The 23,807-nt window shown below is 35.5% G+C and overlaps 1 protein-coding gene across 2 annotated transcripts in view; it reads right to left on the reverse strand.

Moving 5' to 3' along the window:
• Window positions 1-23,807, reverse strand: part of cog6 (component of oligomeric golgi complex 6) — a 79,678-nt gene that overhangs the window by 40,989 nt on the left and 14,882 nt on the right. For both annotated transcript variants that reach the window (XR_012390420.1, NM_001320347.1), the window contains exons 5-8: window positions 9,453-9,564; window positions 7,726-7,808; window positions 6,372-6,442; window positions 3,977-4,070 (exon numbers count right to left, since the gene is read on the reverse strand). Coding sequence is in view for 1 of the 2 variants with exons in the window: in NM_001320347.1 (NP_001307276.1) it covers window positions 3,977-4,070; window positions 6,372-6,442; window positions 7,726-7,808; window positions 9,453-9,564 (360 nt within the window). In the remaining variant the exon portion in view is untranslated. The remainder of the gene's footprint in view (window positions 1-3,976; window positions 4,071-6,371; window positions 6,443-7,725; window positions 7,809-9,452; window positions 9,565-23,807) is intronic.

Here is a 23,807-nt window from a genome sequence, read left to right on the forward strand (position 1 = left end):
CAGTAGTTATCCTTTATTACCAATTAGTTACAGTACCGATATTATCAATTAGTTACAATACTGATATTATCAATTAGTTAAAATACCGATATTACCAATTAGTTACAGTACCGACATTATCAATTAGTTACAATGCCGATATTATCAATTAGTTAAAATACCGATATTATCAATCAGTTACAATACCGATATTATACCAACAATACCGATAATACTGTTATAATCAGTTACAATACAGGTATTATCAATTAGTTACAATACTGTTATAATCAGTTACAATGCCTATATTATCAATTAGTTACAAAACCGATATCCACTTGTTAAGTGTGACGTCACGCGAAGCGGCTTCCGGGTTCAAGAGCTCTATTCAAATGTATAGGGAGACTCATGAAGTGGTAATTAGAAACGTTTACAAAGCGATTTGATACTTTTGAAAATCACGATCGCAATATATATGTCCATGCCTAATACCCCACGGCCAGAAAGTCATTAATACTTTTTATAAATTGTTAAAATTTTGGTATTTGAGATGCAGCAAGCCCAGAGATTGTTGTGTACACTATTATTTTATATAAAATTAACTTTAATGTGTGATATGAATTAAAAGTGATCATAAACAAACAATTTCTTAACTCAAATGAGTGGCGGCTTGGACCCGGAAACAGTATTACATACGTCACCAACACGTCATTACTTAACAAGCGTATTATCATTTAGTTACAATACCGATATTATCAAATAGTTACAATATCAATATTATCAATTAATTACAATACCGATATTATCAAATAGTTACAATGCCGATATTATTAATTAGTTACAATACCAATATTATCAATTAGTTACAATATCGATATTATCAATTAATTACAATGCCGATATTATCAAATAGTTACAGTGCCGATATTATCAATTAGAAACAATACCGATATTATCAATTAGTTACAATATCGGTATTATCAATTAATTACAATACTGATATTATTAGTTACACTACCGATATTATCAATTAGTTACAATACTGATATTATCAATTAGTAACAATACTGATAGTATCAATTAGTTACAATACCGATATTATCAATTAGTTACAATACCAATATTATCAATTAGTTACAATACTGATATTATCAATTAGTTAAAATACTGATATTATCAATTAGTTAAAATACTGATATTATCGCGTGAAAAAAGTAAATAAACTACAAACATAATGACCAACCGTCAAGTAGAGGGGCAAAAAAATTCAGCTTAAACCAGCCTAGGATGGTTGGCTGGTTTTAGCTGGTCGACCAGGCTGGTTTTAAAGGGGTTTTGGCCATTTTCAGGCTGGTTTCCAGCCTAGTCCTAGCTGGTCAGGCTGGGAGATTACCAGTTAAAACCAACTTGACCAGCCTAGACAGCCTGGGAGCCCAGGCAAAACCAGCTGTGTCCAGTTTAAAGTTTGTCAAGTTTGGTTTTAGTTTGTTTTAGCTGTTCATTTTCCAGCCTGACCAGCTAAAACCAGGCTGGTCGACCTAGGCTGGTTTAAGCTGGATTTTTCAACAGGGAAGTTTTTGCTTGAAGGGTTCTGGGTAGTTACATAAATAATAATAATAACAATAATAATAATAATAATAATAAATCTATCTATCTATGATGTTCAGGTCTACAGTTTGCTTTGATTATATGCCTTTAATCACTTCTTCTATACACTACCTGAGTTTTGATTAATTTTCACAGACCAATGTTGTGAGATATTTAGCACTTACGGTTAGCATCTTGCGCCAATGACTAGCCCTAAGGATGACTGATAGTAAAAGAATGAATACTATCGACAATCTGTGTGGCCTTCACTCAAAAAAATATGCTATGGTTTTTGATCCAAATTCGAAACATGTTGGAGAAAGTTTATTTACACTGTGGAAATGAACCCGTTTTCTGGCGTCATTAATTCACGCTAACCACATTGTTGTTGAACTGTATTGATGTGGCCCATTAACTCAAACGCACTAATCAATCTTGACAACTGTTTTCACGCGAGGACGTCTGAACATTCTCAATGTACTGGCAGTCTGAGGAAGGTGAGGGCAGTAAACACTGGAAACGGCTTCTATTAGGATGTGAGACACTGCCATCTTGTGGTGGAACTGCAGTTTGACTCGCTGTTGCTCGTGTGTATTTTTGCTATTTTTCCAGCCATACTAGTAATTCTTACATAACTGCACACAATCTCTTTGTGCCTTTCTGATAAGAGATAACGTTAAAAAAACAACATACAAACAAAAATTAGCCATCAGCCTTTAGTATGTTATATTAAAATCAAATTAAATTAATAATTGACTATAAAAAAAACATTATACGGTTATTAGACTGTGTTTTCAATATGCTTATGTTTACTTACTGTATGCCTATAGTTGTGCGTGCAACGTTTGTATATTTACAGTATAACCACCTTGAAAAAATGGGGGTCGCAAGTCACTGACATTGTTATTTTGGGGATCGCAGGCTAAAAAGTTTGGGAACTCTGTGCTAGACATTCAATATTTCATGTAGGCTTTCATCATGGTAGCAACCGTTTCTCTTTTTGACCATTAGTATAGCTGGTTTTACTACCAAAACCACAATTTAAATACTAAAACCATGCTTTTATGATGTTATTTTTAATACAGCCACAGTTCATTTTCATGTTACTGATATTAACTATCAATGAGCAGTGTATTTGTTACACAATTTGGTTATATAAATTTAATAGTTACTGTAAACTCTTAGTGTAAATCCATATTAACATGCAACCTGCAATTTAGTAATGTTTTAGTAAATTGAGAAATTTACATTAACATTAATAAATACATTAATGTTATTGATAGTTAAATAAATGTATAAATTTTTTAGCAAATATATATATATATATATATATATATATATATATATATATATATATATATATATATATATATATATATATATATATATATATATATATATATGGGCAATTCCATGCAAATGTCAACCTTGCCATAAAAAATTATTTAGTTTTCACCAAAATAGACAAACCGTTTCTACATTTTTTGTGTTAGCAATTATTTTACAGTACTGTAAAAATACTCGTAAATGTATCTGTCAGTATTTCAAACTATTATATTTAATTTGCCAAAATCACACAAGTGGCTATTTCACAGCTGTCACATGCATAACGGAAATGTGTCACATCCATAACGACACTTTTTCTTCATGAATGCAAAAATGTCAAATAAAATAAAATCAATCATTTTAATTCTATAGTGAGCCGACTCATACCTGTTTGATGAGCATTGTTTCTTTTGGGTTGTGCAGTTTAACTGTCAAAATTTCTAAATAATCTGTTGTCGACTGTAAATTCGCAAACTTTTTTTGTCACATCAATAACGCATGTTTATTTTCCTAATTTAAATTATAAAACATGTTTACATATTGATATTTTTCTGCTGCCATAACTCTGTGGTGAGCTATTTTGGAAAATATAAACAGAAGTTTTGATACAATGTCAACATATACTTTCTGTGTGAAATTATGTTTTGAGTTTTTACTGCAAATGTCACATCCATAACGCTGGAATTGCTTATATATATATATATATATATATATATATATATATATATATATATATATATATATATATATATATATATATATATATATATATATATATATATATATATATATATATATATATATATATAGACACACACACACACACACACACACGCATATATATATTTGCTAACATTTTCTTATTATTATATTTGCTAACATTTTCATATATATATATATATATATATATATATATATATATATATATATATAAAAGAGATGTCACATACGATTAGCAGTGCGATGTGGCTGTATATTCGTATGTATCTGTGTGCGAGAGAGAGAGTATGTGTGCATGAGAGTGTCTGTGTCTGTATTTGTGTGTGTGTGTGTGTGTGTGTGTGTGAAGAACAGAAGAACTCACTTATAAAGAACAGGCCGATCCTGGAGAGACTCCATAGCTTGACTCAACACAGGAGGAATATCACATGTTTCCTGAGTCAACCCTCTGCATTCGTCTGCACACACGCAAACGCACACACACGCACACACAGACACACACACACACACACACATCTATGTTAGCTCATTTCATAGTATACCACATTAATAGTCACATACAATTGCATTATTTAAAGGGATAGTTCACCCCAAAACAGAAATGCACTCACTGATTACCCTGAAGTATTTCCAAACATTTGTGAGTTATGTCGAAAGCAAAAGGAGATATTTTGAAGAATGTTGGAAACTAGTAGCCACTATTATCTTTAGTAGGAAAAAACTGTAACACTTTAATTAAACGGTGACGGAGTTACACATGTACCCTGGCCTAGATACAACCCTAACCCAAACCTTAACCCTCACCTTAAATAAAGTGTAGCCGGAGAAACAATTGTCAGGATAGTTCGGTGGCTTTCAACATTCTTCAAAATATCTTTTTTTGTGTACCGTAAAAAAAAAAAAAAAAAAAAACTCAGTCAGAGTGTAAGAAAACAAGAACCATAAAGTAAAACATCCACAGTAACAATACACTAATCCATTCGAGAAACGCACAAACATCCTGTTTATACAAAAACCAAACAAGCAGCATGCTAATTCATACTAAAATCATGCTAAAATGATAATTTATACAAGAAACATTCTATCACAATGCTAATTTATACCACAACCATGCTAATTTAAGTTAGCAACTTTCTAGCAACCACTCAGAACACCTTAGCAATCACCTAGAACATCCTAGCAACACCTTAGCAACCACCTAGAACACCCTAGTAACCGTCCAGCAACATCTTAGCAACCACTCAGAACATACATGCAACCATCTAGCAACATCTTAACCGCCTGGCAACCCCTCTCACACCTTACCAACTGCTTAGCAATGCCTTAGTAACCCCACAAAACATTGTAGTAACTGCCTAGCAACGCCTTTGTAACCACTCAGAACACCCTAGCAACTGCCTAGCAATGCCTTAGTAGCCACTGAGAACCCCCTAGCAATGCCTTATCAACCACTGACAACACCTTAGCAACACATTAACAACCACCCAACACCCTAGAAATGTCTTAGCAATCAATCAGAACACCCTAATAACCGCATAGAAATGCCTTAGTAACCACTCAGAACACCCTTGCAATGCCATATCAACCACTGACAACACCTTAGCAACACATTAACAACCACCCAACACCCTAGAAATGTCTTAGCAACCAATCAGAACACCCTAATAACCGCATAGAAATGCCTTAGTAACCACTCAGAACACCCTTGCAATGCCATATCAACCACTAAGAACACCATAGCAAACACTGAGAATACCCTAGCAACAACTTAGCAACCACCCAGAACACCCTAGCAATGCCTTAGTTACCCATTAGAACATCCTAGTGATGCCTTATTGACCACTGAGAACAACAAAGCAACACCTTAGCAACCACTTAGAACACCCTAGCAATGCCTTTGCAACCACTAACACCCTAGCAGCTCCTTAGCAAACACTCTGAGTGCTCTAGCAACACCTTAGCAACCATTTAGAACACCCTAGCAATGCCATATCAACCACTAACAACCTAGTAACTCCTTAGCAAACACTCAGAATACCCTAGCAACGACTTAACCATTTAGAACACCCAAGCAATGCCTTATCAACCACTGAGAACAACAAAGCAACACCCTAGCAATGCCTTAGCAACCACTCAGAACACCCAAACAACTGCCTAGCAACGCCTTAGTGACCACTCAGAACACCCTAGCAATGCCAAATCAACCATTAAGAACACCCTAGCAACTCCTTAGCAACCACCTACCAACCACTAAGAACACCCTAGCAACGCCTTAGTTATCATTCAGAATACCCTAGCAATGCCTTAGTTACCATTCAGAATACCCTAGCAACACCTTACCAACCACTTAGAACACACTAGCAACGGCTTAGAAACCACTCAGAATACCCTAGCAACCTCCTACAAACGCCTTCGTAACCAATCAGAACACCCTAGCAAACGACTAGCAAGAAACATGCCAACCCATACTAGAAACATGCTAACACATATGTAGTTATATATCTATGCAGACTGTTTTAAACTTCTTAAACTACTTAAACTTTAAAACTACTCCAAGCTTTCAGGCGAGGCTTCATACGTCAGTTATAAAGCTATAAAGACTACAGAGGTAAGTTCAATGTTAAAATATTTAGTTTTCTGTTCCACATTCTCTGGCAGCAGCAGCTGTGCTTATATTGCAGAAACTTCTCACTTCTGCTGTGTGTGCGTGCGTGCATGCGCGTGCGTGTGTGTGTGTGGTCCAGCGTGCACACACTCACTCTGTGCCCAGCGATAGAGCTGCTCGTATGCCGTCTCCTGTAACACCGCCATCTGCTCCATAATCTCCAGCCTGCAGTTAAAACACAGACATCACTGAACTAGATGTGGACAATCAAAGTCTAGTAAAAGCACGCGAGCTGAAGCACTGCTGTTCAGCTGTTTTAAAGGGGGCTAATCTTACACCGGAGGTCTCCAATTAAAGGTGTAATTAAATTCAAGGTCCAAAAAAAATAACATTTATCTTTCTTAAAATATGTAGATTGAAGCATCAGCTGTTTTACACTATGAATCCCTTCATTCTGAGCTTCTTTCCGGCTCTGATTGGTCAAAAGACACTAATCTGCTCTGATTAGTCTATTAACACTACACTGATTGGTTGGACGACACTACTCCATTACAAATATGACTGGTCATTTAACACTACTCTGCTCTGATTGGCCATTTAATAGTACTCTGCCCTGATGGTTCAAAAGACACATCTGCTCTGATTAGTCAAAAGACACTAATCTGCTCTGATTGGTCATTTAACACTACTTTTCTTTGATTGGTCAAATGGCGATAATCTGTTCTGATTCGTTGTTTAACCCCTACTCTGCTCTGAATGGTCAATTGAAAGTACTCTGCTCTGATTAGCGATTCAACACTGCTTTGATCGGTTATTTAACACTACTCTTTTCTGATTGGTCATTTAACACTGCTCTGATGGGTTATTGAACACCACGCTGATTGGTTATTTAACACTACACTTCTGATTGGTCATTCAACACAGCTCTGATGGGTTATTGAACATTACTCTTTTCTGATTGGTCATTTAACACTACTCTTCTTTGATTGGTCAAATGACACCAATCCGTTCTAATTGGTTGCTTAACCCTACTCTGCTCTGAATGGTCAACTGAAAGTACTCTTTTCTGATTGGTCAGTTAACACTGCTCTGATGGGTTATTTAACACTACTCTTTTCTGATTGGTCATTTAACACTGCTCTGATTGGCAAATAGATATTACTTTTCTATGATTAGAATCTTCTACTCTTCTCTAATCTGCTCTGATTGGTCAAATAGAAAGTACTCTGCTCTGATTGGTCAGTCTGTTTAAGCAGTCAGTCAACACTGCTCTGTTTGGTCATTTTACGCTACTCTTCTCTGATTTGTGCACTAATCTGCTCTAATTGGTCAGTTAAGACTTCTCTGCTCTGATTAGTCATATGAAAAGTACTCTTCTCTGATTGGTCATTTAACACTACTCTGCTCTGATTGGTCAGATAACATTACTGACTCTGACTGGTTGAATGGCCCAGTCTGTTACAATAGTTAATTCTGCTCTATTCTTATCCTCTATATTTTATTCTTACCCTGCTGTTTGCTGGTTGGTTCTCAGTAGGACCTTCACATCTTCATGGATGTTCTTCACACGGTTCAGCGCCCTGAAGAAGTCCTGGACAGAAAACACACACTATCACAGCTGACTCTGTTTCAATCTCCTTTTAAATCAGTCTGCAAGAGTTTCATCTGAGAAGGTTAAACTCTCACGCAACTCAACTAAAGCAATGCTGCATTTACACATCTATTTTACTCAGAAACAAACTGGGTGAATTAGTTGAGGAAAAAGTTGAAGACTTCATGCTAACACAGTCACTTTTATTTTATAATGGGACGTTAAAAACATGTAATGGTCTATTTAAACATGAAACATGAAATTTTAGAAGCTTGGAATAACTTACAGTTTTTTTTCAGTCGCTTTGGTGCGTTTCTCACAACACCAGAGCATTTCTGCACAACAGTTAATGCATTTCTCAAAACAATTGGTACAAACTGCAAAACCTAGCTGATAACCTGCAAAAGCGCGTCACATGCTCAAAACGGATCGCTCATTCCTCAAAAGCAAGTATTCATGTCAATCAAAGTGTCAGTGTCATCAAAATGAAAAGTCCTGACACCGTTGTTTATGAACAAGATGTCAAATGGCTTTGTCATGTTTTCATTATGACAGTTGACTCTGTACATTTTTTCAATGCAAAAAAGTCAGATTTTGGTGACACGTCCTGAAAATGCTCAAGACAGCACTTTATACTATTTGCACAGCCAATTGAAAACTACAGCAAAGTTAGACATCACTGCATTTAGTGAGGTATCTGAGTACAAGACACTGAATATGTATGTTTCACATTTTTACTGCAGATGCTCGTCGCAATTCTAATTTATTCACAGCATTGTGTAAAAGAATAAACACACCCTTATTTACAACAAACATAAACATTCTTTGAGTAGAGCTGTGCACAACTGTGAACAATATCACAGAACATATTGGAACTGAACCTACAACATACGCAGGTCTGTAAATCATTCATGAAATTGTTACATTTTTAGACATTTTTAGGAAAATAAGGATTTTATTTTTTTATAAAATTTTATTTACAGATTTTGACAATTAGTTCAACATTTTTGTCTGTAATGACTCAAGTAATGAAATGAGGTTTATATATAGATTTATATGCAATGACTTTTCAGCATTTACAAGTTTAGTTAATTTTGACTGATGTGACATAAGCAGATGATAATGTTGTAAATAGCAGAGAGTTGTATGAAAACAATTGATGCATGTCCAAAAGCATCTCCAATTTGTTGGAAGGAATGAGAAACTGCTACTAGGATGTGCACAAATGACTTAATGTTTTGAGAAATGCATTAACTGTTGTGCAACTGTAAATAGTGTTGTGAGAAATGCACCAAAGCGACTAAGAAAAACTGTAAATGTCAAATATTAAGATTTATTTAGCCTGAAATGATCTTATATTGATTTCTTTTAATATTCAAGTGCATTATCAAAGAGAAAATGTCATTTTAAGAGCATTAATATTACTATTTTACTGAATGCATCATCATATCAATGGACACTTGGTGAAACTTCTCCAAAACTAAACACAATTCCTATACTTTTGAATGACATTGTATAATTATAAATCACGACTGCAAGACCTCTGCCAGTCACATCTCATGGTTCAGTGGCATTTGTGCAGATTAATTAAAATGTGATGTAAAATACTGATCTGCATTGTGATGTAGGATAATGTGAGGTCACCTCAGTTATAGGCCCATCTCGTGCCGAGCGTAACGTTGCCATCTCAGCGGCCGACAGCTGAAACTTTGACAGGAACGCCTGAGCGACCTGAGCCCGAACCTCCAACCGATGACTGAAGAGAGAAAGACATGCAGAAATACATAGGGTTAGATTACATTTAATTTTATTTGTAATTGGACCTTAACCGGTTTTCTTTTACTGTACTTTGTGGCTTCTTGTCTGTGAAAGGTGCTATGTAAACACATAAAAAATAAGTAACTAATGTCTAATTAACTACGCTAGCTGGCAGCTAGGTCTCTGCAACTTTCACATTGTTGCCCACTGAAGCTAAGAAGGGCTGAGCCTGGTCAGTACCTGGATGGGAGACCCCATGGGAAAGCTAGGTTGCTGCTGGAAGTGGTGTTAGTGAGCAGGGGGTGCTCAACCTGTGGTCTGTCTGATCTAATGCCACAGTATAGTGAAGGGGACTCTGCTTAGAGAGTGCCGGTTTGCAGATGAGATGTTATACTGAGGTCATGGTCATAAAAAAATCTCAAGAATGTCCTTTGAAAAGAGTAGGGGTTTAACCCCGGCATCCTGGCCAAATTTGCCCTTACCATTCCTATGTCAAAACCAGCTTGACCACCCTGCTAAAAAATCCAGCTTAAACCAGCCTAGGCTGGTTGGCTGGTTTTAGCTGGTCAACCAGGCTGGTTTTAGAGGGGTATTGGCCACTTCCAGGCTGGTTTCCAGCCATTTCCAGCCTGGTCTTAGCTGATCAGGCTGGAAAATGACCAGCTAATTCCAGCTAAAACCAGCTTGACCAGCCTGGTTTAAGCTGGACATAGCTGGTTTTGGCTGGGCTCCCAGCCTGCCAGGCTGGTCAAGCTGGTTTTAGCTGGTCATCTCCCAGCCTAACCAGCTAAGACCAGGAAATGGCTGGAAACCAGCCTGAAAGTGGCCAAAACCCCTCTAAATCCAGCCTGGTTGACCAGCTAAAACCAGCCAACCAGCCTAGGCTGGTTTAAGCTGGATTTTTCAGCAGGGCAACCTGGTTTAAGCTGCACATAGCTGGTTTTAGCTGGTAATCTACCAGCCTGACCAGCTAAGACCAGGCTAGAAATGGCTGGAAACCAGCCTGGAAGTGGCTAAAACCTCTCTTAAACCAGCCTGGTTGACCAGCTAAAACCAGCCAACCTGACTGGGCTGGTTTAAGCTGTTTTTTTTCAGTAAGGATTGGGGTTTAAATACATTTTAAGCACTTTTGTTTGGCTGGATTAGCTTGTCAGATGGTCATCAACCACATTTTTTGAGCCTACCAAAAAGGTTTCCAAAAGATTTAAGAATAAAAAAACGTAGAATGATACTTAATTTTAAATTACAAATTTAATACTACATACATCTTTAAAAAAAAAGGATGCTGTTCAAGTTTTAAATGAAAAACTAGCCTATCATTTATTAGGCTAACACAAACTAGCCAGCACATGCAACTTTCCTCAGTCACGCTGAAGTAATGGCCAAAAGAGCATTCTGCTTGGTCTTAAACCCTTCTTTGATAGTTTTTTTTCACAATTTAATATGGCAGAGCAGTCAAAATAGGACAAATGAGTTTGTGTATGGGACAAATTCTGGACCTTTGACAGTGAGGGGTGGATTTTTAGAAACTCAAATAGGATTTGAACAAGTGAGTAAACGATGGCAGAATTTTAGAACCGTCTCCCTAAATTGAATCCAAAGCCATTACCCTGAGTCAACACAAGATGGCGGCCATACTCTAGCCAGAAACAGCAGCGGGACACAGAAAGTAAACTAGCACAGGGCTCAAGGCGACATCAATTGAACAAGGGCATCTATAAAGTATGACATAAGAACAATAGTAGTCAGGTCACACTCTGTCCTCAGAGAGACGACACTGCTGATTCAGCCCTCGCTCATTTCAGCTCTTTCCTCGCACCATTAAAAGGTTACCAGCACTCGGACCTTGCTTTCATTTTGTGGAGCTGCTCGTATTTAGTTACTGCTGACAGTTATTGATAAAAGTCCTCTTACTGTAGTATAATAGACCTATATAATGGCATAAAACAGCAGTTACTGTCCAAAGTAATCTTACTTTAATATAATAAAGTTGAAGTCCGAATTATTAGCCCCCCTTATTTATTAGCCCCGCTGTTTACCCCCACCCCCCCATTTCTGTTCAACAAAGACTTTCTCAACACATTTCTAAACATAATAGTTTTAATAACTCATCTCTATTAACTGATTTATTTTATCTTTGCCATGATGACAGTAAATAATATTTGACTAGATATTCATCAAGACACTTCTATACAGCTTAAAGTGACATTTAAAGGCTTAAGGTTAATTAGGTTAACTAGGCAGGTTAGAGTAATTAGCAAGTTATTGTATAACGACGGTTTGTTCTGCAGACTATCAGAAAAAATTGCTTAAAAGGGCTAATGATTTCGACGTTAAAATTGTTTAAAAAAAAAAATTAATTGCTTTTTTTCTAGCTGAAATTAAACAAATAAGACTTTCTCCAGAAGAAAAAAAAATATTATCAGACATCAGAGCTGTGAAAATTCCCTTGCTCTGTTAAACATCATTTGGAAAATATTTAAAAATGAAAAAAAAAATCAAAGGGGGCTAATATTTCTGACTTCAACTGTATACTGGCATAAAACAGTAGTTATTGTTGAAAGTAATCTTACAGTATAATAGACCTATATGAGACCTGTATTAAGTTTCTTTTGACCTAATTATGCACCACATGGCATTTTATTAAGTGGGACAGGCTCTATGTTTACCTTGTTTCATTGAGACTTCTTTTTTTGTTTTATTTCTACATATTTAGAACATTACAAAAGAAAACAAGAACTCACAGATTACATGAAACCAACTGCAAAACACCTAAATATGTAGCAATTAGAACTATTTAATAAACATATTTTTTAAGAACACGCTCAGCGCTCAAATGTAAGCAGGAAATGGACGTTTTTTAAAATCTCAGTTACTATTGGTACCAAATTCCAGTATTGTGACAACCCTAGTATCAAGGAACTATAACATAATCTAAATCTGCATCCGCAAACCAAATGGGTTTCTGGACCTTCTTAGATTTAAAATGTTGATGATTACACAAAACTATCCCTTGTAGAATTTTAGTGTCCCTGTATCTGTATTTACACTCAGCAGTGAGTTCGGTGAATTGATGACTATCACTGCCAATCACAGTCATTTCTTTTGAACATGTGAACATAATGGCAAATCAGCAATGTTAATGACATGCTCAACTGCGCTCAAATGTTAACTGAAGTGGACATTTTTTAAATTTCAGTATCAATTGGTACTGAATTCCAGTATCGTGACAACCCTAGTATAAGGGAACTATAAGCAACATTATCTGAATCTGCTTCCCCAAACCAAATGGGTTCCTGGACCATCTTAGATTTAAAATGGTGATGATTACACAAAACTATCCCTTGTAGAATTTTTGTGTATGAAAAGAGGGCTCCATTGTACGGTTAAAAGTATCAAAAGTATCGATACCAGTATTTTGATACCAGTTGAAACTGAAATGTTAAAAATGTCCAATTTCTGCAAACATTTGTTCAGAGAACTCACAGCTGTTTACTGAGTGTAAACACAGATACATGAAAACCGCAAATCAAAGCCACAATTTAGCAGCGAATCGCTCGTATGTCAGCTTATAAACAAACCAGCTGATCGACGTGACTTTGAAACACTCCAGTGTCCTTGTATCTGTGGTTACACCCAGTAAACGGGGTGAGTTTGGTTAACCAATAACATTCCCGGCCAATCACAGTCATTTCTGTTGAGCGTGAAAACCATGGCAAATCAGCGCTGAGGAAGAACACGCTCAAATGTTAACGGAAATAAACGTTTTTAAAATATCAGTATCAGTTAGTACCGAATTCCAGTATCGTGACAACCCTGGTATCAAGAAACTATAATACATTATCTGAATCTGCATCCGCATCTGAATGGGTTTCTGGACCTTCTTAGATTTAAAAATGTTGATGATTACACAAAACTGTTCCATGTAGAATTTTTGTGTATGAAAAGAGGGCTCCATTGTAGGGTTGTCAAAAGTACCGAATTTGATACCAGTTGGTACTGAAATGTTAAAAATGTCCAATTTCTAAAAACATTTGTTTAGAGAACTCACAGCTGTTTACTGAGTGTAAACACAGATACATGAAAACCGCAAATTAAAGCCACAATTCAGCACCGAATCGCTCGTTTGTCAGCTTATAAACAAACCAGCTGATCGACGTGACTTTGAAACACTCCAGTGTCCCTGTATCTGTGGTTACACTTAGTAAACGGGGTGAGTTTGATTAACCAATGACCTTCCCAGCCAATCACAGTCATTTCTGTTGAGCGTGAAAACCATGGCAAATCAACGCTAATGAAGAACACGCTCAAATGTTAACGGAAATAGACATTTTTAAAATCTCAGTATCAATTAGTACCAAATTCCAGTATCGTGACAACCCTAGTATCAAGAAACTATAATACATTATCTGAATCAGAATCTGCATCCGCATCTGAATGGGTTTCTGTACCTTCTTAGATTTAAAATGTTGATGATTACACAAAACTGTTCCATGTAGAATTTTAGTGTATGAAAAAAGGGCTCCGTTGTAGGGTTGTCAAAAGTATCGAATTCGATACCAATCGGTACTGAAATGTTAAAAATGTCCAATTTCTGCAAACATTTGTTCGCAGAAATCAACGCTGTTTACTGAGTGTAAACACAGATACATGAAAACTGCAAATCAAAGCCACAATTCAGCAGTGAATCGCTCGTATGTCAGCTTATAAACAAACCAGCTGATCGACGTGACTTTGAAACACTCCAGTGTCCCTGTATCTGTGGTTACACTCAGTAAACGGGGTGAGTTTGATTAACCAATGACCTTCCCAGCCAATCAGTCATTTCTGTTGAGCGTGAAAACCATGGCAAATCAACGCTGTGGAAGAACACGCTCAAATGTTAACGGCAATGGACGTTTTTAAAATATCAGTATCAATTAGTACCGAATTCCAGTATCGTGACAACCCTAGTCTCAAGAAACTATAATACATTATCTGAATCAGAATCTGCATCCGCATCTGCATGGGTTTCTGGACCTTCTTAGATTTAAACTGTTGATGATTACACAAAATTATTCCATGTAGAATTTTTGTGTATGAAAAGAGGGCTCCGTTGTAGGGATGTCAAAAGTATCGAATTTGATACCAATCAGTACTGAAATGTTAAAAATGTCCAATTTCTGCAAACATTGGTTAACCGAACTCACTGCTGTTTACTGAGTTAAACACAGATACATGGAAACTGCAATTTAAAGCCACGATTCAGCAGCAGATTGCTTGTATGTCAGCTTATAGACAAACCAGCTGATCGACGTGACTTTGAAATGCTCCGGTGTCCCTGTATCTGCATTTACACTCAGTAAACAGCGATGAGTTCGGTAAACCAATGACCTTCCTGGCAAATCACAGTCATTTCTGTTGAGCATGAACACAATGGCAAATCAGCGCTGATTAAGAACGTGCTCAACAGCGCTCAAATGTTAACGGAAATGGACGTTTTTAAAATCTCAGTATCAATTAGTACCGAATTCCATTATCGCGACAACCCTAGTCTCAAGAAACTATAATACATTATCTGAATCTGCATCTGCATCCGAATGCGTTTCTGGACCTTCTTAGATTTAAAATGTTGATTATTAAACAAAATTATTCCATGTAGAATTTTTGTGTATGAAAAAAGGGCTCCGTTGTAGGGTTGTCAAAAGTATCGAATTTGATACCAATCAGTACTGAAATGTTAAAAATGTCCAATTTCTGCAAACATTGGTTAACCGAACTCACTGCTGTTTACTGAGTTAAACACAGATACATGGAAACTGCAATTTAAAGCCACGATTCAGCAGCAGATTGCTTGTATGTCAGCTTATAGACAAATCAGCTGATCGACGTGACTTTGAAATGCTCCGGTGTCCCTGTATCTGCATTTACACTCAGTAAACAGCTCGGTAAACCAATGACCTTCCTGGCAAATCACAGTCATTTCTGTTGAGCATGAACACAATGGCAAATCAGCGCTGATTAAGAACGTGCTCAACATCGCTCAAATGTTAACGGAAATAGACGTTTTTAAAATCTCAGTATCAATTAGTACCGAATTCCATTATCGCGACAACCCTGGTATCAAGAAACTATAATACATTATCTGAATCTGTATGCGTATCCGAATGGGTTTCTGGACCTTCTTAGATTTAAAATGTTGATGATTACACAAAACTCTCCCTTGTAAAATATTTGCGTATGAAAAGGGGGCCCAATTGTATGGTTGTCAAAAATATTTCGGTACCAATCGGTACTGAAATGTTAAAAACATCCAAATCCTGCTAACAATTGAACTAAGGATTCGATACTTTTGACAACACTACAACAGAGCCCTCTTTTCATACGCAAAAACTGCATAGCCTGAAGAAAACTTGCACTCATTCAGACTACATGTTTGTAACGGTGTTTAACATGCCAAAGAAAGCATGTCAGTGTTCAGGGGATGCGTTTAGTCATGTGGACTTGCTCAGGGATCACGTTTCATGTTTCCGCTATCAGAGAGCTGTGTGACATTTGCTTTAGGCCAAAGGAGAGATATCCCACCTGCAAAACTTTAACAATGGGAACATGTCGGGGATATATTAAATGGCTGTAATTCCCCGCCACCCAAGGTTTACCTCCGCAGGGTGTGCGTGTGTGAGGGAGAGAGAAAGGGGGCGTCATAAATGTCAGATAAGATGTAAATTATTACTCAAAGACAAAGATACAAGCCTGCTGGAAAGAATTTCAGGCATCCGGACTGAGGGAACAGATCAGCCAAAGATGAAAATTCTGTCAGGTAACCCCTGTGGGGTTTTAGAAACATTTTTGAATAAGCTTTTATTTTGACGTTTGCTGAATTCGCTTCAATTACAGTTTATTTTTTAGGCGAGTTCAATTTATTTGTATTATTTAATTTGAAATTATTTACCATTTCTAAAATTTGTTATTAATTACACTCACCCGCCACTTTATTAGGTACATCTGTCCAACTGCCTGTTAACAAATTTCTAATCAGCCAATCACATGGCGGCAACTCAATGCATTTAGGCATGTAGACATGGTCAAGATGATCTGCTGCAGTTCAAACTGAGCATCAGAATGAGGAGGAAAGAGGATTTAAGTGACTTTAAACGTGGCATGGATGCTGGTGTCAGACGTGCTGCTCTGAGTATTTCAGAAACTGCTGATCTACTAAATTTTCACGCACAACCATCTCTAGGGTTTACAGTGAATAGTCTGAAAAAGAGAAAATATTCAGTGAGCGGCAGTTCTGCGGACGAAAATGCCTTGTTGATGCCAGAGGTAAGAGGAGAATGGCCAGACTGGTTCCAGCGGATAGAAAGGCAACAGTAACTCAAATAAGCACTCGTTACAACCCAGGTCTGCAGAAGAGCATCTCTGAACACACAACACTTCCACCCATGAGGCGGATGGGCTACAGCAGCAGAAGACCACACCGGGTGCCACTCCTGTCAGCTAAGAACAGGAAACTGAGGCTACAATTCACACAGGCTCACAAAAACTGAACAATAGAAGATTGGAGAAACGTTGCCTGCTCTGATGAGTCTCAACTTCTGCTGCCACATTCGGATGGTCCGGTCGGAATTTGGCGTCCACAACATGAAAGCATGGATCCACCCTGCCTTGTATCAAAGGTTCAGGCTGGTGGTGGTATAATGGTGTGAGGGATATTTTCTTGGCAAACATTGGGCCCATTAGTACTAATTGAGCATCGTATCAATGCCACAGCCTACCTAAATATTGCTGCTGACCATGTCCATCCTTTTATGACCACAGTGTACCCATCTTCTGATGGCTACTTCCAGCAGGATAACACACCATGTCATCAAGCGTGAATCATCTCAGACTGGTTTCTTAAACACGACAATGAGTTCACTGTACTCAAGTGGCCTCCACAATCACCAGATGTCAATCCATTAGAGCAGTTTTGGGATGTGGTGGAATGGAATATTGGCATCATGGATGTGCATCCGACGAATCTGCAACAACTGCATGATGCTAATATGTCAATATGGACCAACATCTCTGAGGAATATTTCCAGTACCTTGTTGAATCTATGCCATGAAGGATTAAGGCAGTTCTGAAGGCAAAAGGGGGTCCAACCCGGCACTAGTAAGATGTAGCTAATAAGTGGCCGGTGAGTGTAATTTGTAAAGTTGTTTTTATTTGACTTCAGCTTTTTTTAGGGGAATTTTTTCACAACTAGGTTATTTTAGTAATCGGAAACTAAAACATTTTGGGTAAAAAAATGAACTGAAATAAAATAATAATTAGCAATAATTAAACATAAGCTTTCTAATAAACAGTAACGTTTTCAAATGATTATTTTATTTTATTTAATTACACTGTTCAAAGATGCTGGGTTCCAAACACTCCATTTGTGTTGGGACAACAAAAAGGAATTAACCTATTAGTTAACGTATTATTTTTTACAAATTTAAGAAAACATAAAACACCTACAGTGACCAAAAAAAATAAAAACTCAAGAATTGTGTCATTTAGCATAATCTTAAATAAGTAGTTTAAACAAACAACAATTGTAATCGTAATGTAATGTAATGTAATGTAATGTGTTGTAATGGGGGGGGGGCTCAACACCACCACCAGTGCGCAGCATCCACTTGGATGATGTGACGACAGCCACAGGACAACGGCGCCAGTGCGCTCACCACACTAGCTAAAGGTCGAGTGAAGAGAGAGTGATAGAGCCAATTAGGTAAATGGGGATGATAGGGATGCCATTATCGTATGGGCCTTTTTTCCTTCGGCTTAGTCCTCTTATTCATCAGGGGTCACCACAGCGGAATGAACCGCCAACTATTCCAGCTTATGTTTTTAGCAGCGGATGCTTTTCCAGCAGCAACCCAGTACTGGGAAACACCCATAACAAGGGACCACTGTTTATATATATATATATTTGAGCTTCAGCTGTGTGTATGTAATCAGTGAAGATCTGGAACTGGTGTGAGTGTGAAATGCATGATGGATTATGTAGTCCGGTTCAGTTGCAGATGTGATCTGTAGAGTGCCCTCTGGTGTGTCTGGTGGGCACTCAACTTGATGACTGACATATTATGTGCTGTCATCATGGCAAAGATAAAATAAATCAGTTATTAGAAATGAGTTATCAAAACTTTCATGTTTAGAAGCGTCTTGAAAATTCTCTCCTTTAAACAAAAATGGGGGAACTCATATACAGGGGGGCTAATAATTCAACTGTGTATGCTTGTGTTCATTTTCACTAATGGTCAAGATGATTGAAAGTACCCAAATGAGCCTGTGTTGTTGTTGTTGTTATTTGTTGTGAACAATTCCTTTTAGACTAAAGCCCACTTCCTTCACTGGTGTGTAACAATCTGACTGACAGATCCACAGACGGTTGATTTTCTGAGCATGAGTGATTTCACATCAGACAGCAAACTGAGATGAAGGAGCGTGTTTCGTCAATCGCTCTCTGAATCTCCTCATAGGCTATTAATGAGAACCGCTGGCTCTGAGAGATCTTTCCAGAGCTACAGGACGCCGCCGAAGAACAGAATCAAAGTGAATTGGAGAGAAAAAAAAGGGTGAGATCGTGACACATTTTCACTCCGAGCCAAGTGAAGCCAAGAAATGTATGATGAACACAGAAGCGCAGATTTTAAAGATGAAGTCAAGCGCACAGTTTTTTCAAAACTCTCAAACATGAGACACAAACATACACACACACACACAACACACAACACACAACACACAACACACAACACACACACACAAAATATCAAAATATAATCTGATTGAAACTACTGCTGTAGTTTTATAATAACATTTACTATATTATTATTGCTTTTGTTATAATTTTTTCATTATGATTATAAGAATATTATTACAATTCCTGTTTCTTATTCTTCTTATTCTTCTTCTTATTATTATTATTGCAGTATTATTTTTGCTATTACTATTATTATTATTTTATTAATATTATTATTATTGTTATTATTATACTATTACATTATTATTATTATATTATTGTTATAGCTTTTGGTATTATTATTAACATTATTGCTATTTTTATTATTATTTGATTAATATTATAACAATTATTATTATTATTATTGCTGTTGCTTTTTGTATTAATTATTATTATTATTATTATTATTATTATTATTATTATTATTGATTTTGGTATTATTACTGTCATTATTGCTATTGTTTTATTATTATTTGATTAATATTATTATTATTATTATTAATATTAGATTAATATTATAATAATAATTAATATTATTATTGCTGTTGCCTTTTAATAATAATAATTAAATTAAATTATTATTGACTATTAATTATTATTATTATTATTTCTGTATAATTATTATTATTATTACTATTATTATAATTATTATTGTTGTTCTTATTGTCATATAGCTCATTCAGCCACATATAATTCATATTATGTCTTATACAAGATTGTAAATATGGACTGCTACAATTTAAACATTTTGATTTCTAAACCTAAATTGATAAATTACATGACTGAATAAATTAACAGGCAAAAAAAAAAAAATAAATAAATAAATAAATATCAAAAATTTAAAGCGAAAATTTTAACAAATTAGTCAGTTTTATTTATTAATTATTTAATAATTTCCTGCATTACAAAAAAAATATTATACTACGTTTAACCCTATTCAATTACTAACAAAGATATCAACACAGAAAAGGCAATAAATAGTCAATAATCAAAGCAAAAAAAAAACTAATAAATCAATAGTGAATAATTCATCTGTTTAATTAATCAAAACATAATCAAACATAACAAAAAAACAAAATCAAACATAAATAAACAAATTAACAAAAAACAAATCAAATATAAATAAAAAATTATTCAAAAATGAAAGAACATATAAACTAATTTGTTAATTCAATTTAGAGATTTATTTATTAATTTACCTGCATCATAAAAAACATCTATCAGCACAAAATATGCATATAACGCTAATAAATAAAATAATAAAGAAATAAAACCAAACAATAAATCAAAACCAACCAATACTCAACATGACTACATTTATATAATCAAAAGTGCAGGCATTTATAACTTGTATACCATATACCAATTTTAATTTCTAAAAAAAGCTGTCACTGGTAAATCAGTCAATCAATCAACCAAGCAATCAATTAATCAATCAATCAAATGAGCCATTTAACACTGATCCGATGCCCAGAATGTCGTCTAACAAATGCATTTAATAATGTTTGCAAGCTTTTCAATGCACCACAATAACCTTGTTAGTGCAGTGAAAATGACTGATCAAATGATGTTATGAATTATTGATGTATAAGCATCGTCCAAAAGTGAGCATGACTCGCTCCTCAGGCTAACACCTCCTCCAATCAAACCTACAGATTATCCAGCACAACATATTACAGTAGCGAGCACTGAAGGCATTAATCAATGTGCCAGAGAAACACATTTCTGCAGGAGCCAGAACACAATGGCGAAGCTTGCCTACTTATCGACTTTAATTTACCTGCGCTGCGCATGGGGGTGTGGGAAAGACGGGGAACACATTCGTGTGGGTGGGTAGTAAGGTCCCAGCTTAATTAGCACAATAAGATAACGGACCCTACTGGATAGCAGGATTTTCAACACAACAGCAATATCACTACCAGAAAAAGAGACCTCACATTTGAAGAAAGAAAAAAACATTGTGCATTTATGCAGTGAGGTTCACACAGGTGAGTGGGGTTGATAAACCACCCGTAAACACACACACACACACACACACACAAAAAATATCCATAAATAAAACTCTCCCATCCTTACTCTAGGGGCTCTCTTTTAAGGCTCGCTTCCACTGATTGGTACAGTACGGTACCATTCACAGCATGTCTGATAATATTTCTTCTTCTGGAGAAAGTCTTATTTGTTTTATTTTGGCTAGAAGAAAAGCAGTTTTAAATTTTTAAAAAAACATTTTTGGGACAAAATTATTAGCCCCTTTAAGCTAACTTTTTTCTGATAGTCTACTTTAGGAATGAGTTTAAGTATCTTGGCATAACTCTAGACATTAATTTAAAATTTGATAGTCACGTTAAAAATTTAAGTAAGAAAGTTAAGCCAAGTCTAAACTGTTTTCGTTCTATTAGAAGGTTTTTATCATATCACACTGCAAAAATATACATGCACACAATGATATTCTCTCACTTGACGTATTGCATTACATCTTGGTCACAAGCCTCTTTAACTACATTAAAGCCTATTGACTCAATCTATAAACAAGCAGTTAAAATTATGGACTTAAAGCCTATGCGATGGCATCATTGTGATGTTTTATGTCAACATAACCTGTTTAATTTTGATAGTTTTATTCAATTTAGTTATCTTAAATTGGCTTTTAAATGTTTAAATAATCATGTTCCAATCCTGTTTTCTAAGCTAATCAATCGGCATCAAACCTCCCATAGTTACACGGGCAACTGCTAAAGGTGACTGTCTAGTGCCAAAGTGTAAGACCTCGTTTGGTCAATCTGTCTTCTCTGTAAAGGGAGCCAAACTGTGGAATGATTTACCGGTTAGCTTAAAATCAAAAAGTAATCTAAATATTTTTAGTAGGGCTCTTAAAAAGTGGTTATAAACAAAACAGCAGAGTTTGCACAAATAGTCTACTGTTAGGTGGTTGAATCATGTCGCCTTTGCTTTTGCCTGCAGTAATTTTATGTAAAGAATTGTAATGTTGTGTATGTTTTATTATATTTCTATTTTGTCAATTTTAAGCCTCCTGTGGACGGGTGTTGAAAATTAGCAAGTTTGCTAAAACACTTAAACAAATGCATTTGGTTGTCCAGTGTAATTGTGATGTCCATGTCAAATAAATAAATAAAAAAAATAAATAAATAAAACAGAACAAATCTTCATTATACAATAACTTGCCTATTTAACCCTAACCTGCCTAGTTAACCTAATTAACCTAGTTAAGCCTTTAAATGTCACTTTAAGCTGTATAGAAGTGTCTTGAAGAATATCTAGTCAAATATTATTAACTGTCATCATGGCAAAGATAAAATAAATCAGTTATTAGAGATGAGTTATTAAAACTATTATGTTTAGAAATGTTTTAAAACAAGCTTCTCTCCATTAAACAGAAATTGGGGAAAAGAATAAACAGGAGGGGCTAATAATTCTGACTTCAACTGTATATTATATATAAAAATTCCTTAAAGTACTTTTAATTTCTGAGGTATTTATGTTAATGTGTATGACTTTGTGTCACATTATTTAAACAGTGTACTGACTTATTTCCTTCTTGAATAATAATATTAGCCCGTGTGTAAAAGACCTTACATGTCACATTAGACAGAACACTAACAACAGCTACAGAATGACATTCTCTTCCTGCCCCTTACTGAAAGAGTCTCTCCAGTCCATGTAAAGCTTCGATGATATGAGAAGAGATAATGAGAGAGTGATGAAGGTTGTGGAAAAGAACAACAATGCTGTCAGGTCCTGTTCTGTTCTGTTTGCATAACCTTGGTCTTTATGTTGGAGCTTTCACTACTGACATGAACTTTTGTAGGTTTTTGTAGCTTGAAATATATATATATATATATATATATATATATATATATATATATATATATATATATATATATATATATATATATATATATATATATATATATATATGTGTGTGTGTGTGTATATACAACAGCTTTGTCTGGTTCTCGAATCTGATTGGCTGATAGCCGTGCGATATTCTGCAATATCAGAATTCCTAGAGCATCTTTACCCTTTGGGTATTCAACTGTGTGTGTGTGTGTGTATATATATATATATATATATATATATATATATATATATATATATATATATATATATATATATATATATATATATATATATATATATATATATATATATATACAGTTGAAGTCAGAATTATTAGCCCCACTGAATTATTTGCCCCCCATGTTTATTTTTTCCCCGTTTCGAAGATTTTGTCAACACATTTCTAAACATAATAGTTTTAATAACTGATTTCTAATAACCGATTTATTTTCTCTTTGCCATGATGACAGTAAATAATATTTGACTAGATATTCTTCAAGACACTTCTATACAGCTTAAAGTGACATTTAAAGGCTTAACTAGGTTAATTAGGTTAACTAGGCAGATTAGGGTAATTAGGAAAGTTATTGTATAACGATGATTTGTTCTGTAGACTACAGAGAAAAAA

The sequence above is a fragment of the Danio rerio genome, chromosome 15, assembly GCF_049306965.1.
Source record: "Danio rerio strain Tuebingen ecotype United States chromosome 15, GRCz12tu, whole genome shotgun sequence".
In the NCBI taxonomy this organism is placed as follows: Eukaryota; Metazoa; Chordata; class Actinopteri; order Cypriniformes; family Danionidae; genus Danio; species Danio rerio.